At 38.2% G+C, this 22,194-nt stretch overlaps 1 protein-coding gene across 5 annotated transcripts in view; it reads left to right on the top strand.

The window, feature by feature from the left end:
* The window catches only part of PCLO (piccolo presynaptic cytomatrix protein), a 439,326-nt gene that overhangs the window by 208,096 nt on the left and 209,036 nt on the right, over positions 1-22,194 (top strand). For 4 of the 5 annotated variants that reach the window (XM_046020420.1, XM_046020422.1, XM_046020421.1 and 1 more), the window contains exons 4-6: positions 4,416-5,129; positions 14,118-19,200; positions 19,564-21,575. In XM_046020420.1, the coding sequence (XP_045876376.1) occupies positions 4,416-5,129; positions 14,118-19,200; positions 19,564-21,575 (7,809 nt within the window). The remainder of the gene's footprint in view (positions 1-4,415; positions 5,130-14,117; positions 19,201-19,563; positions 21,576-22,194) is intronic. The other variant, XM_046020423.1, reaches the window with a different exon arrangement.

Consider the following 22,194-nt stretch of genomic DNA (forward strand, 5'->3'; position numbering starts at 1 on the left):
AGCCTCCACAAGCATCTGTATTTTCCTATGTATTTTCTTGTATTTTCTATGTAGTAAACCCAATAATATAATAGCAATGGCTTTATTTTATATAAATATATATTACATGATACTTATTTTCTGATTGTCTTGCTGGTTTTTTTGTTTTTTTTTTTTTAGATTTATTTACTTATTTAGAGGGACAGAAAGAGAATGAGTAGGGGGAGGAACAGAGGGAGATAATCTTCAAGCAGACTCCTTGCTGGGTGTGGAGCAGGGCTGATGGGCTTGATCTCACAAACTATGACATCATGACCTGAGCTGAAATGGAGTCAGACACTCAACTGATTGAGCCACCCAGGCACCCCTGTCTTACTGTCTTTATTTTCAAAGATAAAGCTATAACTCTGTTGATGTTTAACCATACGGCAAACTATGAATAGTCAAATGTTTTGCAATTTGCAGAAAGAGTTAATGCTATGTGTGGTAAAATCCTTCCAGGTGGTAAAAACTATATATGGACAGTGATCATTTATGTATTGAATTTCTGTATAATTTAGGCATCTTGCTTATTTTACCCCCAGATTGTTACTGGTCTAGAAACATGATGAGTGTTTAGTAGTGTGGCTTTTGACAAACTAAGAGGGCAGATAATGGTTTTTTGGACCTAGAAATGTAATACTTCTTAATTAAATCCCTGAATACAGGGATACAAAAATCTTTGGGATTATTTTTGGTAAAGAGCGCAAAAAAAAAAATTGTGAACTACAGATTTTTACATCTTATGTAGTTGTAGAGTATTTCCTAAATTGTCACTTGTGAAGCCAATTTTTCTACTAATTATGTCTGTATTTAATGGTAATATGACAATGGCGATAACCCATATGCCCAAAATGAACTTTCTTGAAAATTAATTTTCACTCACTTTACTCATTATTAAAATTCGATCACTTTTGCTTTTCTCATTTCTACTTTTGATTTTACCCTAGCCCTTGCCACTTCATATGCCCCCTCTTAATAAAATTTAATTTTGCATATTTAAAGAAATAAACAAATTTTGGTGTTACTGTACTTTCCTCCCCTTTTTAATTCCTTATTGGTATTATAACCTCCTCTGCTTGCTGAATTTGTTGGCATTCTAATTTTGGTTCTAGAGCTGCAGAAAGAAGAGACACACATATGAGTCTTCCATTTCAGCATTTCTAATTGTCTGCTGAAAAAATTCTCCTTTGGGATTCATGAATTATCAAATTCTGTATGTTCTAAACAAATTCATCAGACAATCCCATTGAAACTCTTATGTCCTTTCCATTTCCCTTATATGTAAATATATTTTTAATATACATTTATTTTAACCCATATCTTAGTCCTCCTACTTGAATGCAAGTTCCATGCTGATCCAGCCTTACACATATCCTTGCTCACTGGTATATGTACTCCATAGATATAACTAAAATAAATATATACAGAGTAGATACATAAATGAATTATGTTGTTATTATTTGACATGTAAATTCAGTAAATTCAGTCTCCAAATGAATTTTTAAACTTTATATTTTTAATTTTATTTCTTTATTTAAATTAAAAATTTAAATTATTTTAAAATTTTAATTTTTTTAAAAGACTTTATTTATTTGACAAGAGAGGCAGAGAAGCAGGCAGAGAGGCAGGCAGAGAGAGAGGGAAGCAGGCTCTCTGCCAAGCAGAGAGCCCAATATGGGGCTTGATCCCAGGACCCTGAGATTATGACCTCAGCCGAAGGCAGAGGCTTAACCCACTGAGCCACCCAAGCGCCTCCAAATGAATTTTGGTGACAGTTAATCAAAGTGTAAAGTCAAAGAATTAGACTTGTCTTAATAATCTTATTTCAAATGCAAATCAGTCATGCAACTGAGAGACCAAGTATAAAAATATCAGGTTTAACTGCATAAGGATGGAAATTTAAGGAAAACACAAGTTTGATCTAGCCAGCAATGCTCTCAGGATAAGATCCTTTTCTTCTAGATTGACATTGTCTTCCCTCTGCCTTGCAGACCATACTAGTTTGGTTATCACTGCTTGTAGTTTTATCAAACATTACTTTAAATTGGGAAAAATGAAGTATTTTTTGTGGCACTGTAAGTTAAATAGAAGATACCTTTTATCCTCTTACCTAAGTTTTAAATATGTGAAAATAATGAGTATATTACTATGAAATAGTCACTTTTTTAATTTTCTCAACACATTTTCATTTTAACAAGAGCTGTGTACCATTGTGGGATCATATGCTATTACTTATAAGATGATGAGATGATAACTTGGTAAGAATAATTTGTTCCGAAGACTCAGATAAAAGAATCACACTATTATTTTGATAAAAATCTGCAGTGTAATGATACCAGTGTTCCTGGTATATAAAACACTCCCTAACTTCTTTACATTAGGACCTAGCCTGCCAGGAATGCTTAACGCACACCTGCTTTTGGTTTTTAGAATCCGTGTGACAAAACAGCAGTGATGCTGCTTTTGCGTCCACTTTTGTTTTTAAAAAATGGCAGGTTCTGGATGAAAATATCCTCTGATGTGGCTCAACTGAGTCATGGTTTTTAAAACCACAACACAGGTAAAGGCTGATTTTCTGTAGGTACTCTGGAAGTGCCCCCTCCAGGGACTATTGGATAGAAGGGCTGGAGAGAGCTTTTCCTATTTGACACAAGGAATCACACCAGTTTCTTTCCTAAGACTTTTCTATAAAGTTCTGATACAAAGAAGCCCCCATTCACTTGAGAGTTGCTGAGACCTGAAATTAAGAAGAGAATTGGTATTGGATGATTGTACACAGAAAAGAGCAAATGAACCCGTAATGCATACTTCTCTAGAGCACATTTTACAAAAATTAAATGGACTTCTGTCCTAACTTTTTAGATAAGTAAATAAGAATTGTAATGACTTACAGGTTGTAAAATAGTCATCATTACTATTTTTTTAAAGATATTATTTATTTGAGTGAGAGGGAGAGAAAAAACACCGGTGGGGGTTGGGGGCAAGGTGCAGATGGAGAGCAGTGAGCAGACTCCCTGCTCATCCCAGGACCCTGGGATCATGACCTGAGCTGAAGGCAGATGCTTAATTGACGGAGCCACCCAGGTGCTCCTAAGTCATTATTATTAAGCAACATTTTTAAAAATATCTCTAATGAAATTAGAAGCTGAAATAAGAAATAAGACTTAGATCCCTAATAATATTCTAGAACAGTGAATGGTTTTAAGTCCTGTAACTAGGAAGAGTGATCCAGTATGGAAAGCAGCTTGAAACTGAACTCAGAAAACAGTGCAACATATGAATACAATACTATTTCTATGCCCTTCCAACCTTGGACTTTACAGAATAGGTATTTGTTAAATGTAACAATTAGAAGCTACATGTGTAGCCTTTAGTTCTTACATTATAATATTTATAAAGTAAGAAAAACATAGCATACGTCAATAAGGGAAGAATTCTGCAATATTATTAGTCTAACATAATCAGTTTCCCATGCCATCATTTGTATGTGTTATGAGAGAGTTGTTTTCAAAATTTAGCTTACAAAAGAATCAACCAAGAATTAACCAGTTTATTTACTCCTTCTCCAACCCCCAGGATCCTGCTAAAACAGTTTTAGGAATTCCTAGGAATTTGCATTGTCTTATGACCACCTCAGGCTGTTGGTGCAAATGGCCTGTGGATTATACTGAGGAGCAGAAATGCAAGGAACTATTTTAGTCAGCGATTCAAAAAACTCTGGGGGAAAGATACCAAACAATTTGAGCCAATGATTGTGTCTTGCTCAGTTGCATGAGAAATGTGAATATTATTAAGAATGAAATTATTTTTCAGCCCTAAAGCAGATAGAGAATTATGCACGAATGATTCTTGAAAACTTTTCATGTACTTTGTGAAGTTCTACTCTGGTAGATGGAACTACATTTGACCCACATCAAGAGATGGGAGATTATACGCTAAATCCTAAGAGAACTTTGGCTTAATTGTAGTTAATAGAAAATGACCACAAAATTTAATACTTTTGTGTAAATATATACAGTACCAATTTTGAAGCCCCCATGCTCCAAAATACTCTGTTTGGAACAAATGCAGATTCTTCACCAAAAAAGTGAATATTCCCCTGACTCCACGTACCCTCCCCCCAACCCCAGCTCCATCTTTAATGCTGTATATTTTTTTTCTTCCTTATGGTGAGGAGAATTGCCAATCTCTAGGGATTCTTCATATTTTTAGATTATAAATAGTCTTTTTGCAGTCTTCCTTAGAAGTCACTATTTCATTGATTTGGGAAAAAAGGACCTACTTCTCCCTATACAAAAGAGCAACTAGAAATCACCAGCTGTTAACCTTAGTATAGGCATCAAAACAGATCCATTATAATATAGTTAATCTGTTTATTGCCATTTTCTTTGCAGATTCAAGAATGGCTTTGTTTAAATTGCCAAACCCAGAGAGCAATATCAGGACAGCTTGGAGATATGGGCAAAATGCCACCTACACCTTCAGGACCAAAAGCCTCTCCTATGCCCATCCCTCCAGAACAACCATCTCAGAAAACAGCAATGCCTCCCCAAGCAAAAATGAAAAAGAAGGAACAAGAAGTAAAAACAGAAGCTGAGCAAATAGTTCCAGAAAAAGTGAAAGAAATACCATCAGTTGAAAAGATTCTCCCAAAGGTGACCACAGATCACAAACAAGACAGTCAACTAGAGAAAGACAAAACTTCAGCCCCTCAAGAAGAAAAGCCACCCTCTGAGGACAAAAAGTCCCTCCCAGAAGAAAAAAAGCCACCTCCTGAAGAAAAGAAACCAACCTCTGAAGAAAAAAAGCCAGCACCTGAAGACAAACAGTTACCTCCGGTAACAAAACCATCAGCTCTAGAGGAGGAACAGAAACAAGACTTATTTAAAACTCAAGTACCAACCACTGAAGAAAAGCCAGAAGAAGGCAAAGTGATTCCACAGGTAGTACAAGAGACGCCACCACAGACTAAGATGGAAGATAAATCCTCTGGCCCACCTCCAAGTTTGCCCAAGGAAGACGATGAGGCAACTCAAACAGTGAAAGAACAGCCACAGGCAGCAGGCACAACAAAGCCTGATCGGGTGGAACCTGGGAGAGAAAAAACAGTAAGTTACATTTTCCTGTCTTTGCATCGTCTTATATATATGAAATTTGTGAATTTTTACCTAACTACAGAGTGCGCTTAATGGTAATTATGTAAGTGCAAGCCTTGGATTGAAGGCACTTTTGGAAATGTGTAACAGTTGCTGAAATGAACAACTTGGGCTTTCTGATAGCTTGATCTAACTTAAATAAAGCATAAGTATCAAATTTCTTTTCCTAGCTTTTATGCACATCTGATAATTTACTGGAATTCTGGAGAGTGATAAGAAGAGTTTCTTTTTTTTTTTTTTTTTTAAGATTTATTTATTTGACAGAGAGAAATCACAAGAGAGGCAGGCAGAGAGAGAGGAAGGGAAGCAGGCTCTCCGCCAAGCAGAGAGCCCGACGCGGGACTTGATCCCAGGACCCCGAGATCATGACCTGAGCTGAAGGCAGCGGCCCAACCCACTGAGCCACCCAGGTGCCCCATAAGAAGAGTTTCTTAAATAAGTTTCTTCTTCTCCTCTCCTCTATGAACATAAAATCAGTACCCACCTTTAATATAAAATAATATGTGTCTTGGGGTGCCTGGGTGGCTCAGTGGGTTAAGCATCTGCCTTCAGCTCAGGTCATGATTCCAGGGAGGTGCCTGCCTCTCTGACTACTTGTGATCTCTCTCTGTCAAATAAATAAATAAATAATCTTAAATAATATAAATAATCTTTATATTTATATATATATATATATATTATATATATATATTATTTATATTATAAATAAATATATTATAAATAATAATCTTAAAAAAAATTCTATAAAAAAATAATACGTGTCTTTGTATAAATTTTTATTCACTTAGTCACTGGGTTAAGCAAGTCAACATGTTTCTTTTTGCTTGAAAGCCTTTTAAGGAGCCATCAGCCATAAAATGATTAAACTGCAATTGCCCAAAAAAAAAAAAAAAGTATGGCTAAAATTGAGGACAAAAGTAATTTTTACAAAAGTTAATTTTAGTATTTAACGTGATTTTAATATAACACACTCTATTTGGAGTTTGTTTAATGTGTTTATTATTGAAGGATTATTTATAATCCAGGCATCTTCTGGAATAATATATGTTCTCTTTCTTTAGTGGCAACTTTTAAGAGTATCCATTTTAACCTCTAACTGTACAAGTAATAATGCCATTTTTAGAAGAACTCTGTTTTAGAACTGTATGAGATCTTACATCATATCTGGTTGAATGATTTTACCTCACAAATAACAGCAGTGACTTGAAGGGGAAAAAATGACTTATCAATATTAAAAGAATATTAGAACTTTAATAAGAATCTATAGTCCATTTTTTTGGTGTTTTCAGTTTTCACACGTAGTTACTAACCCATATTTGATATATATTGTATCACACTTTTTTTTTTTTTTAATTTGACAGAGAGAAATCACAACTAGGCAGAGAGGCAGGCAGAGAGAGAGGAGGAAGCAGGCTCCCTGCGGAGCAGAGAGCCCGATGCGGGGCTAGATCCCAGGACCCTGAGATCATGACCTGAGCCAAAGGCAGAGGCTTTAACCCACTGAGCCACCCAGGTGCCCCTGAAAATAAATTTTTTAATTGTGAAAAGTCCACAAACAAATGTTAATCTTCCCTGATACCAATAATTTGTTCTTGCTATCCGTCAGAAAATGAGGAATTTAATATATACATATTTACATATATGTATATATATATATGTGAACAAATTCCTTTAAAGAACTCCTCTGGAGTTCTTCATCTGGAAGGCTTAGAAGATTAAAATACTCTTTAAAATTTGTTAAGGGAGCAGATATGACAGTTTTTAAAAATGACACTTGTCATTTTATATAGCACAATCACATGATTTCCAAATTTCTATTTCAGAGGGCTGTTTTCACATGAGAATTCTCTTTTTTTTTTTTTTAAACATTTTCTTTTTTTTTTTAAGATTTTATTTATTTATTTGATAGAGATCACAAGTAGACAGAGAGGCAGGCAGAGAGAGAGAGAGAGGGAAGCAGGCTCCCCACCGAGCATAGAGCCTGATGCAGGACTCGATCCCAGGACCCTGAGATCATGACCTGAGCCGAAGGCAGCGGCTTAACCCACTGAGCCACCCAGGCACCCGAGAATTCTCTTAAAGAGAGTTTATTTTTCTTTTATTTTTATGTTTGAGTTTTTTTATTTCTATATTTTTATGTTTATTTTTTACTAAATACTTACTAAGTAAGTATTTACTAGGTTTACTTTCTCCCATCTACCTTTCTCCCCTCCCCCCACCATCCCTCTCATTAAAGATAGTCTTCAAGACATAAAGGTTCATCTCTATACAACATACACCACATCCATAAAATCCTGAGTCACTCTGTTCAGTTATGACCCACTTGTCAGCAGATATAGCAAATGAACTTCACAGATACCACTATCTCTGTAATCTTACCCTTTTTTAAAATAATAATTTAGTCCAAAAAAGCCAACTCTTCAGTAGGTAATATACTTGGTGGCTTAGAGTAGCACTTTAAGTGTTACTCAAGCAGAAATAGTATTATAAACTGAAAATATTAGAAATATCTACACTTTGATTCTGTTATTATCAAAACTTTTGCTACTCACTTTGTTTTAATTTCTCCCAAACCTTCTAGCTATTTATTTATTATTTCCAGCAATATTTGCTGACAAAGAAATAGTTTGATTTGTCACCATATCACTTCGTACATATTACTTCATCTGTTTTTCCATGCTGGATATATCAAGTTTCTACAAATGACGTGTGACCTTTTTTTTTTGTCTTTTATTATCAAATAAGAAAAATCAAAAGAAGATTATAAGTGTTTATTTTTCATTTTATTGAAAGTTGGGGAAGTTCTGGAATTTGCAGAAAATTTTAGAAGTTTGTGATGGTGTCATAATATCGCTTGCTATGGTGCTAAAGCATGTTGTGTTTAGACAAGGTTTGCTATTGGCAATAATGGACATCAATACAGATATCCGATAGGTTTCTTGATAATGGCAGGCATTTTTGGCAAACTGTCAGATCTGATTTAACTTGGTCATCGTTGCCTTTATGTTACAATGTGGCTGATGAAAAGCTTGTAATAATATGATGAGTGTCAGCTTCTTTAGTAATGTGTTTGTCATGTGTTTGTGTGTTTCTTACGTTATTGTCTTTATGACATGATTTTTGTTTTGCAAGAATCTTTTGTCTATGACTTACTGTAACAGGAAAGCCGGTGTAATTGCTAATAAGTAATAAAAGCCAAAGAGCTGCCCAACTGAATAGGAAACCTCAGTATAAAGATGGATGAATAAAGTGACTACCTCACTATAACTTCTCCTTGGACTGTAACTCCCAGGTTTTCCTCAGGATTCCTGACAGAACAGGGACCAACTCATATAAGAAGTAAAGGAATATTAGCATCAGTCCATTTATTAAATATTAGAAGCATGTAATTTTGGATTAAAAATATAGTAAAAATCTTTACTTCTACTTCTTTTGGCCCATTAGATCATTTTCCAAACTCGCCCAGGCTTTTGCATCCCATGGCTAAGACTCCTGTCCAAATAACTTAGTTTGGCTTTCTCAGCCCTGTGGAATATGGCTCCGGTATAACTTGCACTCAGGTCCCTGTACATTGTTGCTGCTCACTTCCATCAGCCTGAAGTGACCACTTTTCTCCTCGGTGGCTGTCACTTCTGCTGCTAAACTCCCTGTGTTGACTGGTTTTAAGGTTTTTTTGTTTGAAATCAAGATAATATTCTTAATTTACCTCTAAGAATATTCTCGGCACTATGTTAAGTATTTTCTCGATCGTTTCATCCACACAACAGTGGTTGAGGTAAATATTGTATCTTCTTTAAATTGAAGAAAACTAAATTTCTGTACCCAGGATCATATGGCTAAGGATTCGGCAAAGCCAAGATTATAGTCCAGTTCTGATTATAAAAGAGTGGGTTTTCAACACTACACATCAGTCTTATGACTAATAATATGACTATACTGCCAATACACTGTGATAACTATTCTATCTTAGCAACTACTGCTATAATCCCATGTCATTTGTGTCCTTCATATTTTCATAGTATATTGTTTATATTTCTTTGTCACCATATCTGTCCATCCATTTATTTTTCTCACCAAAATGTGTTTGTCAAATGGAATTAAAATGCATCCTCAAATATAATAAATAATTTGAAAGATAGTCTTCTTTACTTTTTTGTTTACTATTTTAAAATTTCATGTTGCTACAGAGTTCTCTCTTTTTATCTATATACTTAAACAGAATACTGCTTGTCTGCATTCAGTGTATTACATTGAAACACTATAGCTCTCCTTATAAACACTAAAATTTGAACATCCGTTAGCATAAACTTTTATTTTTGCCTAAAATGACCAAGATGTTAATGATCAAGTTACAAAAAGTCATTGTATATAATGGCAGCGTAATCAGGATGAAAAATAATGAGTTTTTCCTATAATGAAAAAGATTCCCATGTAGGTGAGAATATTCAGTTTTTCTCTCCAGTCCCACTGAACATTATGGACTTAACCTTTAGAGTGTTTAGAACATCAGACTAGTAATCCATTTTGACCCTTCCATTGTATAAATGATTAAAGATCATTCATTTGTTGTTTTACTTTGGCCCATTGAAATAAATGGCTTGGGAAAATTAAGCTATATTGCATCCTTTCTTTGTACAGTCTTAAATTTAGCAACAACATGGCAATATTCAGTAAACTTCCATTTGCCTTCAGTATGAAAAGCTAAACATCTCTGCATTTATGAAAGGGGCTGAACTGAGTTTGCCAGTACAGGTGTGTCTTGGCACATTCTACATCACTAGAGAAGGCTTCAAGATATGCCACCATCAGAAGAGTTTCAAATGAGTCAAGTTCATCACTGCCTCTCTCTGACTGGTCTCCAGGTCAGTAAATGGCAGGGGAATATTAGAAGGAAAAGGAATTCTCCACTCTCTACTTTTAGTTAGTAAGTAAAATATATATATATATATATATATATATATATATACATATATATATATTATGTATATATATATGAATCTTAGCCTCTGGAAATTTTGCGTAATTGTTTCATATACACAGCTAGAAAGGCTCAAGTACTGTAATTCTATACATGGAAAAGTGCAGTAACAGTAACAGTAAAAGTAAGTGCAGTAGGCTCTAATGCTAAATATACTCAGAAAAATGCACAGAAAATGTGTTCCTCAGGGGAATTGAAAAATGACATTGCTTTTAAAAAAATAGAAAGGTATGCAGGTATGCTTAAATTATGTTTGTTCCCACTCACTGCCTCCATCTGACAAACAAAAATTCTCGTGTAAAAAGTAGATGCATGGAATTTTCCTCTTAAATAATAATTTCAGAGGTCATTCTAGATGGTATTACATGTAAAAAATGAAATAGATAATTAATTTCATTTTCTGATTACCCATTCAAATGAAGAAAATAATGAATGCATACATAAGAAAATTCAGTGATATTTATACATATACATATATGTGTGTTATATATAATATATATGTAATTTATAAAGAACTATTTGAATCTGTTCATTTCAGTAAATCTTATTATCACAAGTAGTTTAACATTCTTCTCAAAAATAATTATACAACCATACATTTTTTTTATAACCATATATTTTTTGGAGCAACTAGGAGAAAACTCTCAATCTTTTAGTCCTAGGGACTTAGATATTTGGACGAAAATAAGCCAAATTACACTTCCCTCTTGTAAATCCTTTGTTCATATTCCTGTAGAGTTACAGTACTCCAGACAGCCATCGGAAGATTAAATAATTAGAGAAAACCAAATCGAACTTACACACTGTGTTTTATGTTCTTCTCAGTTCCATCTACTTTTATCAAATTATTCCCTTGTTAAAAAATACATATATCCATGAATCCAGAGTTTGCAGTGTTAAATCTATATAGCCCAATTAACTTGTGTGGGGATAAATACTTGGACAGATGAGTGTCTCAGTATATCTATCTCTGCATATGAAGAGCAACTTTTTTCTTTTTTTGATTTTAGCAGCAGAGGGTAAAGAGATGAACATGTAGGAGCCTTAAAGAGGTAAAGAGCTTGGTCAGCATATGATCTGGTAGTTAACAGCTAAGAGTGTAATGAAAAAGCAGAAGGTCACTGTCCTCTCTCAGGAGACTTTATTCCTGTGCTAATGAGTGTGAGAAGAGTTGACATTATGAATTTTTTTTTTCCAATTTACCGTGGCACAATAAATCCATGACCAACTGTTTCTTCTAAACAGTTCAGACAAATGCCCTTTGGTCACCTAACTTGATTGTCTTATTAACCACCCCAAACATTTTATCTTAGACCCACAAGCCTGTAGAGCAAAATGGTTGCAGCCGTTGCCATTTCATAATATTGAGAGAAGAATCATTTAGAGGGAAAAATCATCACAGCATCATCATACATAAATAGTGATTGAATCCTCTGTGGAATGTGGAGGAAAGAGACCAGGAGAGCGGCAGGAGGGAGAAGTGGGCAGAACATGGTACTAAGGAAGGAAAGAAAACATGAACATATAGAGAAAGACCACAGAAAGGGATTGTAGGTATTTTGATATTTATGTGTGTTAGTCTTCTATCTACTGTATCTTAATTTTCTTGTTAAATTGTATGTCTGGTCCTAATCTTATTTTTGTAAAATGTAGACCTTGTAGAATTCATTGTATGAAACTATAATTTTTCTTTTATTATTATACTCAATTGTTATATATAACAATGGTTACATTTCCTCCATATATATGGATAACTTATTACCTTGTTCTGTTTTATAACTTATGCAGACACAAAATAAAGAATATAAATGACACCTTCACAAATTTTATTATTTTTTTATTTTACTTTTTTTCTCACAAGGAGCTTAGGTGCCCCATCACTGTGGTTACGGTATTTACTAAGATTTAGTGAAGGGTGGGAAGGAAGATAAGGAAAGACATAGAAAGCATATTGAACTCAAAAAAATTGTGCTCATCATTGTGTGGTATGTGAGGAGATAGAAACATCCGTCCACTCGGACCATCTAGAAAGATTTTGTTAGAAGTGTGCTTCTTCTGTGCTTACCTCTTTAATGTGCAGCTCTTAAGACAAAGGAACCAAAATTAGTTGGGTGCTCATCAGCCCTACTACTAAAGTCTTACCGCTGCTGAAAAGTAAGTTTTTCCTGGGGAGACGTCTGAAATGACCCAGGGGAGTTAATTCATGATAAACCAAAGAGTACATATGTTTTGTTTTTGTTTTTGTTTTTTTGCATAAAGTCATGAATAATATATCACCACTTTTTTAAAATTTGAGTTGTGTCATGTTGTAAATTTGGTCAAAACATTTTACCATATAATGCATTCAAGATACATCTCTAACCATACCTAGTAACAGCAGGTAGTGAGAAGAACATGAATGTAAAATGAATGTCAAACTGACAGCATCTATATTTGAGAACTCTATAGCTAAAAGAAGAAGAGAAAGGAAAAGGAGGAGGAGAAGGAGAGGAAGGAGGAGAGAAGGAAGGAAAGAAGGAGATAAAGAAGGAAGAAAGGTTTTTGCATGTTTTTTTGTTGTTGTTGTTCAACCTGACCTCTATCTGATCATTTGGGCTATAGATGGGTTGGAGGAGCCCATGCATACAAACCCACTGAAAATATTGAGATGGTTAGTTCAGTATACAGACTTAGTGGAATTGAGGTGGCCTCTTAGTCCAGGGTCAGACAGAACATGTCCTCCTGGGGCTCGTTTTCTGACCTCTTCATTCCACAGGGCTGTGAGGTTATTTTAACACTCTAAGCATGGAAACCAACTGGATTAGTTGAGTTTCATTTTGCTCATAGATATTTTTAATTTGGACTTATACAAAAAGTCTCTATGTTTATCATTTTCATTTAAGGCTGCCCTGATTCTTGAACCAAATTGCTGACATGGCCTCATCACAGCCGAAGGAATGCAGCAGATCAAGGCTGTGATTTGTCTACTTAGTGTCCCAGCTCCCTGGAAAGCCCATGGTCCCATATACAAAAGTTTGTTATTGTACTAGTTAAAAGAAACTGACTTTGACATAGTGTAAAGGTAAAAGTCCAAGTATTTTCAAAACCAGAAGACATTTATAAATGACATTTATTAACTATCTTTGAGGTGTGATGCTAAAGATAAATAAGATTAACACCACTACAAAAATAATAGATATTTCTCTTTAGCAAAAGCCATGAGTCAGACTAATTACTGCATAACTTTTTCAGAGTTATTAAGTATTAGTGATAATTATTAATAATAACTACTGCAAACTTTTTCAAAGTCTCTAAACCTTCACTTCAAATGATATAGAATAGTAATATTAACAACAATTCCAAGGAAATATAGTGTCTTAATGTCTTTTAAAGTGTCTTAAAAAACACTTAGTAGTGTCTTATTTGAATCTCTCTCTAAAAAAATTATCTTTTAGTTCAGACAGATATCATTATGGTCATATTATCTGCATGTTTTTGTTAAGTAAATATTCCAACATCTCTTACAACTTGTAGCCAGGTACAAAGCCCATCCTCTGATTTTTTTTTCTTTCTTTTCTTATCTTCATGATTCAAAAGTATTGATTATATTAATGAAAAGACGAATCTTTTTATTTGACACTTTGTAACTTCCCCAAAGTAAATGTACTGAGAAAGAAAATGATGTGTTTGAAAGAGAAAATGGAATTGAAATGTAAAAACATAGAGAGTATTAATGGAAAAAATAAGATGTCATTGAGAATTGACATTTAATTAAACTTAGGTTAAATGAAAACTAACCTTAGTCAATATGTAGCAACTCCTTTCACTTTCTTGTATCCAAAGATTAAAAAAAATTACTGGCGAGTAGTTAAAAAAATCCTATAATTATTCCTTAGTTCTTAGTAGTTATTTGGGAGTAATAGAGAGGCCATGTTACCAGTTTAATCATGTTAAGTTTTCCTATATCTTTTCCTCCCTGCTAGGAAAAGGAAGATGACAAATCAGACACCTCAAGTTCTCAGCAACCAAAAAGCCCACAAGGTCTGAGTGACACAGGATATTCTTCTGATGGGATATCAAGTTCACTTGGTGAAATTCCAAGTCTTATTCCAAGTGATGAAAAAGATTTGCTCAAGGGACTCAAAAAGGACTCTTTCTCACAAGAAAGCAGCCCTTCCAGCCCCTCAGATTTGGCTAAGTTAGAAAGTACGGTCCTATCCATTTTGGAAGCTCAGGCAAGTACACTTGTTGAAGAAAAAACAGAAAAGAAAACCCAACCTCCTGAGGTTACTTCTGAGCCGCCTAAGGACCAACCAAAAACTCAGAGTTTATCTGAAACACTAGAAACCACAGTTGCAGAAGAGGAGCTTGCAAAGAGTCAAGAAGAAAAAGACATGTTAAAAAAAGATAGCCAACAAGATGGTCCTTCCAGAAAGGACCATGAAGAAAAGTCCGAGTTTGTTGATGACACAGCTACCAGAAGACAGTCTTATGATTCAATTGAAGACAGTAGCGAAAGTGAGAACTCACCTCTTCCACAAAGAAAACGGAGAACTAGTGTAGGTTCATCGAGCAGTGATGAGTATAAACAGGAAGATAGTCAAGGATCTGGTGAAGAAGAGGACTTTATTCGAAAGCAGATCATAGAAATGAGTGCCGACGAAGATGCTTCAGGTTCTGAAGATGATGAGTTCATTAGGAGCCAACTCAAAGAGATAAGTAGCAGCCTTGAGAGCCAGAAGAAGGAAGAAACAAAAGGGAAAGGGAAAGCAACACCAGGGAAACACAGGCGACTAACTCGGAAAAGCAGTACAAGCTTTGATGATGATGCAGGGAGACGCCATTCGTGGCATGATGAAGATGATGAGACATTTGATGAAAGTCCTGAGCTTAAGTACAGAGAGACTAAAAGTCAGGAGAGTGAAGAGCTTGTAATTGCTGGAGGAGGAGGGCTACGTCGATTCAAAACAATTGAACTTAACAGCACAATAGCAGATAAATACTCTGCAGAGTCCTCACAGAAAAAAACAACTTTGTATTTTGACGAGGAGCCAGAATTAGAAATGGAAAGCCTGACGGACTCTCCAGAAGATAGGTCAAGGGGGGAAGGGTCTTCTAGTCTTCATGCTTCCAGCTTCACCCCTGGCACATCCCCTACGTCAGTGTCATCACTGGATGAGGACAGTGACAGTAGCCCGAGTCATAAAAAGGGAGAGAGCAAACAACAACGTAAAGCTCGGCACAGGTCACACGGTCCTCTTTTACCTACTATTGAAGATTCTTCGGAGGAAGAAGAATTGAGAGAGGAAGAAGAATTATTAAAGGAGCAAGAAAAGCAGCGGGAATTGGAGCAGCAGCAAAGAAAGTCTTCTAGTAAGAAATCAAAGAAAGATAAAGATGAACTTCGAGCACAGAGAAGGAGGGAAAGACCAAAGACACCACCCAGTAATCTCTCTCCCATTGAAGATGCATCTCCAACGGAAGAGTTACGTCAGGCTGCAGAAATGGAGGAACTCCATCGATCTTCTTGTTCTGAATACTCACCTAGCATAGAGTCAGACCCGGAAGGTTTTGAAATAAGCCCAGAAAAAATAATAGAAGTGCAAAAAGTTTATAAATTGCCCACAGCTGTGTCTTTGTTCTCTCCAACAGATGAGCAGTCTATTATGCAGAAAGAAGGTGGCCAAAAGGCATTAAAAAGTGCCGAGGAGATGTATGAAGAAATGATGCATAAAACCCACAAATATAAAGCTTTTCCAGCTGCAACTGAACGAGATGAAATATTTGAAAAAGAGCCTTTGTATGGTGGGATGTTAATAGAGGATTATATTTATGAATCTCTAGTAGAGGACACATACAATGGTTCAGTAGACGGCAGTCTGCTATCAAGGCAAGAAGATGAAAATGGATTTATGCAGCAGAGAGGGAAAGATCAAAAAATAAGAATTCCAGAACAGATTTATGAAGATCCTATGCAAAAAATAACAGACCTCCAGAAAGAGTTTTATGAGTTAGAAAGCTTACATTCTGTTGTGCCTCAAGAAGACATAGTTTCAAGCTCTTTTATCATCCCAGAAAGCCATGAGATAGTGGATCTGGGTAGTATGGTAACTTCTACCAGTGAAGAAAAAAAATTATTAGATGCTGATGCTGCCTATGAAGAACTCATGAAGAGGCAACAGATGCAGTTAACACCTGGATCCAGTCCAACCCAGCCTCCCATCACAGACGATATGACCGAGTCTACCATGGACTTTGACAGGGTGCCCGATGCATCTTTGACATCAAGTGTTCTCTCAGGAGCATCTCTTACAGATTCGACCAGCAGTGCAACTCTCTCTATCCCAGATGTCAAAATAACCCAACATTTTTCAACAGAAGAAATTGAGGATGAATATGTAACTGATTATACAAAGGAAATTCAAGAGATAATTGCCCACGAATCACTGATTTTGACCTACTCTGAGCCTTCAGAAAGTGCTACATCTGTCCCACCCTCTGACACACCCTCTCTCACGTCATCTGTTTCTTCAGTTTGTACCACAGATAGCTCCTCACCCATTACTACATTGGATAGCATAACCACAGTTTATACAGAGCCCGTGGACATAGTAACTAAACTGGAAGATTCTGAGATTTCTTCATCAACATATTTTCCAGGCAGCATCATAGACTATCCAGAAGAAATAAGTATATCTTTAGATCGGACTGCCGTACCAGATGGAAGAACTAGTGCTGATCATGTTGTGATTTCCTTATCTGATATGGAACCTCCTATCATAGAATCTGTAGGAACTGTACCTGAGGGGCTCATTGCTGACACTGTTTCCACTGACTCATCTACATCTGAAAAAGACCCGGTGAAGAAAGACAAGAGGGACACTGGGAATGGAATTATTCTTGAGGTTTTAGAAGCTTACAGAGATAAAAGGGGAAAGTCTGAGGTTGAACTAACAAAAATGTGCTTATCTGAAACTGTGTTTGATCACCACCCTCCTTCTGCTGTTGCCGTGGAGGAGCAGGTTCTAGCAACATGCTTTCCGTCTGGACAGGTCTTTGATCAAGCAAAACCTGCATCTCCATTACCATCTGGCAGTCCTTCTGTTGCGTCTCTTCCAACTAAAACTCATCCATTCTTTAGAAGTTCTTCTTTGGATGCATCAGCCCAACCTCCTCCCCCACCTCCACCTCCCCCTCCCCCACCTCCTCCTCCCCCTCCTCCTCCTCCTCCACCTCTTCCTCCACCAACCTCACCTAAACCACCTGTTCATCCTAAAAAAAAGCTAACAGTTACAGCTCCAGTGACTCTCACTCCTATGGCTACACCTCTAGTTGATGCTGTTACTACAGTAGAGGCCACAGCTCTTCCAAGAAGCAGTGGCTTACCTGTAACAAAAATATGTACCACTGCACCTCCTCCTGTTCCTCCTAAACCATCTTCCATCCCATCTGGACTTGTATTTACACACAGACCTGAGCCAAGTAAACCTCCAATTGCCCCGAAACCAGCAGTTCCTCAGCCTCCAGTAACTACGCAAAAATCAGCAGATACACACCCCAAACCGACAGGTCTATCTTTAACTTCAAATATGACACTAAATTTAGTGACTTCCGCAGATTATAAATTACCTTCCCCTACTTCCCCACTTTCTCCTCACTCTAACAAGTCCTCCCCAAGATATTCCAAATCCCTCATGGAAACCTACGTGGTTATCACGTTGCCATCTGAACCTGGGACTCCAACAGATTCTTCACCTAGTCAAGTGATTACCAGTTGGCCCCTGGGATCACCCCCCAAAGACCTGATTTCCATCGAACCAGTGTTTTCTGTAGTTCCTCCTTTAACAACTGCAGGAATGCCAAGTTCTTCAGAACAGAGCTTGTACATCTCTGGAACTCTGGAGACATTTTCTGCCCTCCCCGTCACAGCACTCTCTTCATTTCAAGCAGCCCCAACCTCAGGAACACAGTTTTTCACAACTGAAGTTTCTAAGGCTGAGGTTTCAGCAGCCAGAAGTACAGTCCCTAGTGTTGGTCTCAGCAGTGTCACTATCTCAATTCCTCCAGAGCCTCTTGCTCTAGATAACCTACATTTAGAGAAGCGTCAGCATAAGGAAAACGGAAAGGTGCAGCTTGTTGGGGATGCCATTGATTTGCGTACAGTACCAAAAGTGGAAGTGAAAGCAACTGAAAAGTGTATGGATCTTTCTGCTTCCACCATGGATATGAAAAGGCAGATCACTGCCAGTGATGTTTATGGCAGACAGATGAGTGCTGTCCAACCCTCTATTATAAATCTCAGCGCTACTCCATCAGTAGTAAGGCCGATGGCCGTGGTCACAGAGACAGTGACTGTCGCCACATGCACCACTAGTTCAAGTTACACCACGGGCGTGGAAAGCCTAATGGGCACAGCCCATACAACAACAGCACCACTCCAGCTTACTACATCAAAGCATGCTGAGCTCCCCTACAGGATACCAAGTGGCCAGGCCTTCCCTGCAGTTAGGGAGGACACACCCATAAACTTATCCTTGGGTACCTCAGCACTCCCGGTGACATTGGCTGTTACAAAACCTGTGACTGTGCCTCCCGTTGGTGTCACAAATGGATGGACTGATGGCATCACATCCCAGGGGATCCCTGATGGGGAAGTAGTAGACCTCAGTACAACGAAGTCTCACAGAACTATTGTAACGATGGATGAATCCACCTCTGGTGCAGTGACCAAAATAATAGAAGACGACGAAAAGCCTGTTGACCTGACTGCAGGGAGAAGAGCTGTATGCTGCGACATGGTTTATAAGTTACCCTTTGGAAGGAGCTGCACAGCACAGCAGCCTCCAACTACTCTTCCTGAGGATCGTTTTGGTTATAGGGATGACCACTATCAATATGATCGATCAGGGCCATATGGATATAGGGGGATTGGGGGAATGAAACCTTCCATGTCTGACACGAATTTGGCAGAAGCCGGACATTTTTTCTATAAAAGTAAAAATGCTTTCGATTATTCTGGAGGAACTGATGCAGCAGTAGATCTAACTTCAGGGAGAATTACTACAGGTCAGTATGATGTGGCAGCAGACCTTTCCTTGAAGTGTCATTATGGTGTCCCTCATCTCATTTCAGGATGAAAAATGCAGTCCCTTTTCTGATTTTGTTACTTTTTCTCTTTCTTTGGATGTTTTGGCAACACATTTCGGAGTCCATGTGCGCTTTTGTTCTTTCATTTTTTTAATTTGTTCTGCCCAAAGTCACCCGCATGTGCCTGCATGTTCAACATCGCTTTGATTCCACATCTAATTAGGTTAACCTGTGGATTTGCATGCAGCCCCATTCATTATGTTCGTCGATTGAGAGGGCTTTCAAACCCAAAAAGCATCACTCATTGTGAGAACTGGACTATAACTCTACCCTGTATTTCAGGTGAGGTAATGGATTACTCAAGCAAGACCACAGGTCCATATCCTGAAACACGGCAAGTCATTTCAGAAGTTGGGATTAGTACCCCACAGTATTCCACAGCCAGAATGACTCCACCTCCAGGATCTCAGTATGGTGTGGGGAGCGTTTTGAGGTCATCTAATGGCGTTGTCTATTCTTCGGTAGCCACTCCAATTCCCTCCACATTTGCTATCACCACACAACCTGGCTCCATTTTCAGCACCACGGTGAGGGATTTGTCTGGTGTGCACACAGCTGATGCACTGGCGCCATTATCCGCCCTGCACCAGAGCCAGCCAATGCCTAGATCATATTTCCTAACAACAGGTGCATCTGAAACAGACATTGCGGCAACCAGTATTGATATCAGTGCCAGTTTGCAAACTCTTACAATGGAAACGCTTGCTGCTGAGACAATAGACTCAGTGCCCACTTTAACCACAGCCTCGGAAGTGTTTTCTGAAGTGGTGGGAGATGAAAGCGCTATTTTAATCGTCCCTGAAGAAGATAAACAACAGCAGCAGCTCGACTTGGAGCGTGAGCTCTTGGAACTGGAAAAAATTAAGCAGCAGCGTTTTGCTGAGGAACTGGAGTGGGAACGTCAGGAAATTCAGAGGTTCCGGGAACAGGAAAAGATCATGGTTCAGAAAAAGCTGGAGGAGCTGCAGTCTATGAAGCAGCACCTTCTCTACCAGCAGGAAGAAGAGCGGCAAGCCCAGTTCATGATGAGGCAGGAGACACTAGCTCAGCAGCAGTTGCAGCTGGAGCAGATCCAGCAGCTGCAGCAACAGCTTCACCAGCAGCTGGAAGAGCAGAAGATTCGCCAGATCTACCAGTATAACTACGACCCTTCTGGAACTGCTTCTCCACAAACCACAACAGAGCAGGCAGTTTTGGAAGGTCAGTACGCTGCCCCAGAAGGCAGTCCGTTTTGGGCCACTGAGGATGCAACCACCACTGCGTCCGCCGTCGTGGCCATTGAAATCCCGCAGAGCCAAGGGTGGTACACGGTTCAGTCTGACGGTGTTACCCAGTACATTGCCCCACCTGGCATCCTGAGTACTGTCTCAGAGATACCTCTGACGGACGTGGTGGTAAAAGATGAGAAACCGCCCAAAAAGAGAAGCTCTGCAGCCAAAGTCCGTGGCCAGTATGACGAGGTGGGGGACTCTGACGATCCCCGCTGCTTTAAAAAGATCGTGGACAGCGGTGTGCAGACAGACGACGAGGATGCCGCGGATCGGAGTTACGTGAGTAGGAGGAGGAGAACCAAGAAGAGTGTTGATACAAGCGTCCAAACCGACGATGAAGATCAGGACGAGTGGGATGTGCCTACCAGAGCAAGGAGGAAAGCTCGCGCGGGCAAATACGGTGACAGCACCGCGGAGGCCGACAAGACCAAACCCTTGGTCTCCAAAGTCTCCAGTATAGCAGTTCAAACAGTAGCAGAGATATCTGTGCAGACTGAACCCGTTGGAACCATAAGAACACCGTCCATACGGGCGCGCGTGGATGCCAAGGTAGAAATAATTAAACACATTTCAGCACCTGAAAAGACTTACAAAGGGGGCAGTTTAGGATGTCAAACAGAAGCAGAATCAGACACACAGAGTCCTCCATATCTGAGTGCCACATCTCCACCCAAAGACAAGAAACGCCCAACACCTTTAGAGATTGGTTACTCATCTCACCTTCGGGCAGATTCCACATTACAGCTGGCTCCTTCCCCACCCAAATCTCCAAAAGTCCTTTACTCACCCATCTCACCACTTTCACCAGGCAAAGCCTTAGAATCAGCCTTTGTACCTTATGAAAAACCCCTCCCTGATGATATAAGTCCACAGAAAGTACTGCATCCAGATATGGCTAAAGTGCCCCCCGCAAGTCCTAAGACAGCCAAGATGATGCAGCGGTCCATGTCTGACCCCAAGCCTCTGAGTCCAACAGCAGATGAAAGTTCCAGGGCTCCTTTTCAGTATACCGAGGGCTACACGGTAAGAGTGATTCTTTTCAGTTAGAAGACAATAGATGAGTTGATGTTAACCATGTGTTTGCAGACTTGAGAAGGCAATGAGGCTCCCGGTATCTCAGAAACCTAGTACTACAACTTCTGTTGCATTAGAAATGTGGGAACAAATAGAAAACGTATGCATCCAGTTAGAAATACCAAAACAAGAAAAAAAAAGAAAGAAAGAAAAAAGCAAGCAAACAAACATTTTAGGTGAGGCAAAATGAGAAAGAAGCGTATTCCTTTATGATTTAATGAGATTGAAAGTTTGCTTCTAATCTTGAAATCTCCCAAGTGTCGGTTGTAGACTCTGCTTTCAGCAAGTATAATTAATATTCATATTCAGGTATGATGGAATAAATACTGAACATAAACAGAGAAGGCAAAGGATGGCCCTAAATTTAGACCCATGGGTACTGGAAATTGTTAGTGGGGGGTTCCTTGGAGATCATCCAAGCAGTTTTGTCTTCCTCAGGACAGAATATTTTCATAAAAGGGCTTAGAACATTTATTTCTCAAAAGGGAGTATTTCTAGGGCTGGCAAATGAAAATGTAATTTAATTGCATAGTTCATCCATGTTTGTTTAGTTTCTGCCAACTTTCTT

This window comes from Meles meles, chromosome 10 (genome assembly GCF_922984935.1).
Source record: "Meles meles chromosome 10, mMelMel3.1 paternal haplotype, whole genome shotgun sequence".
NCBI classification, from domain to species: Eukaryota; Metazoa; Chordata; class Mammalia; order Carnivora; family Mustelidae; genus Meles; species Meles meles.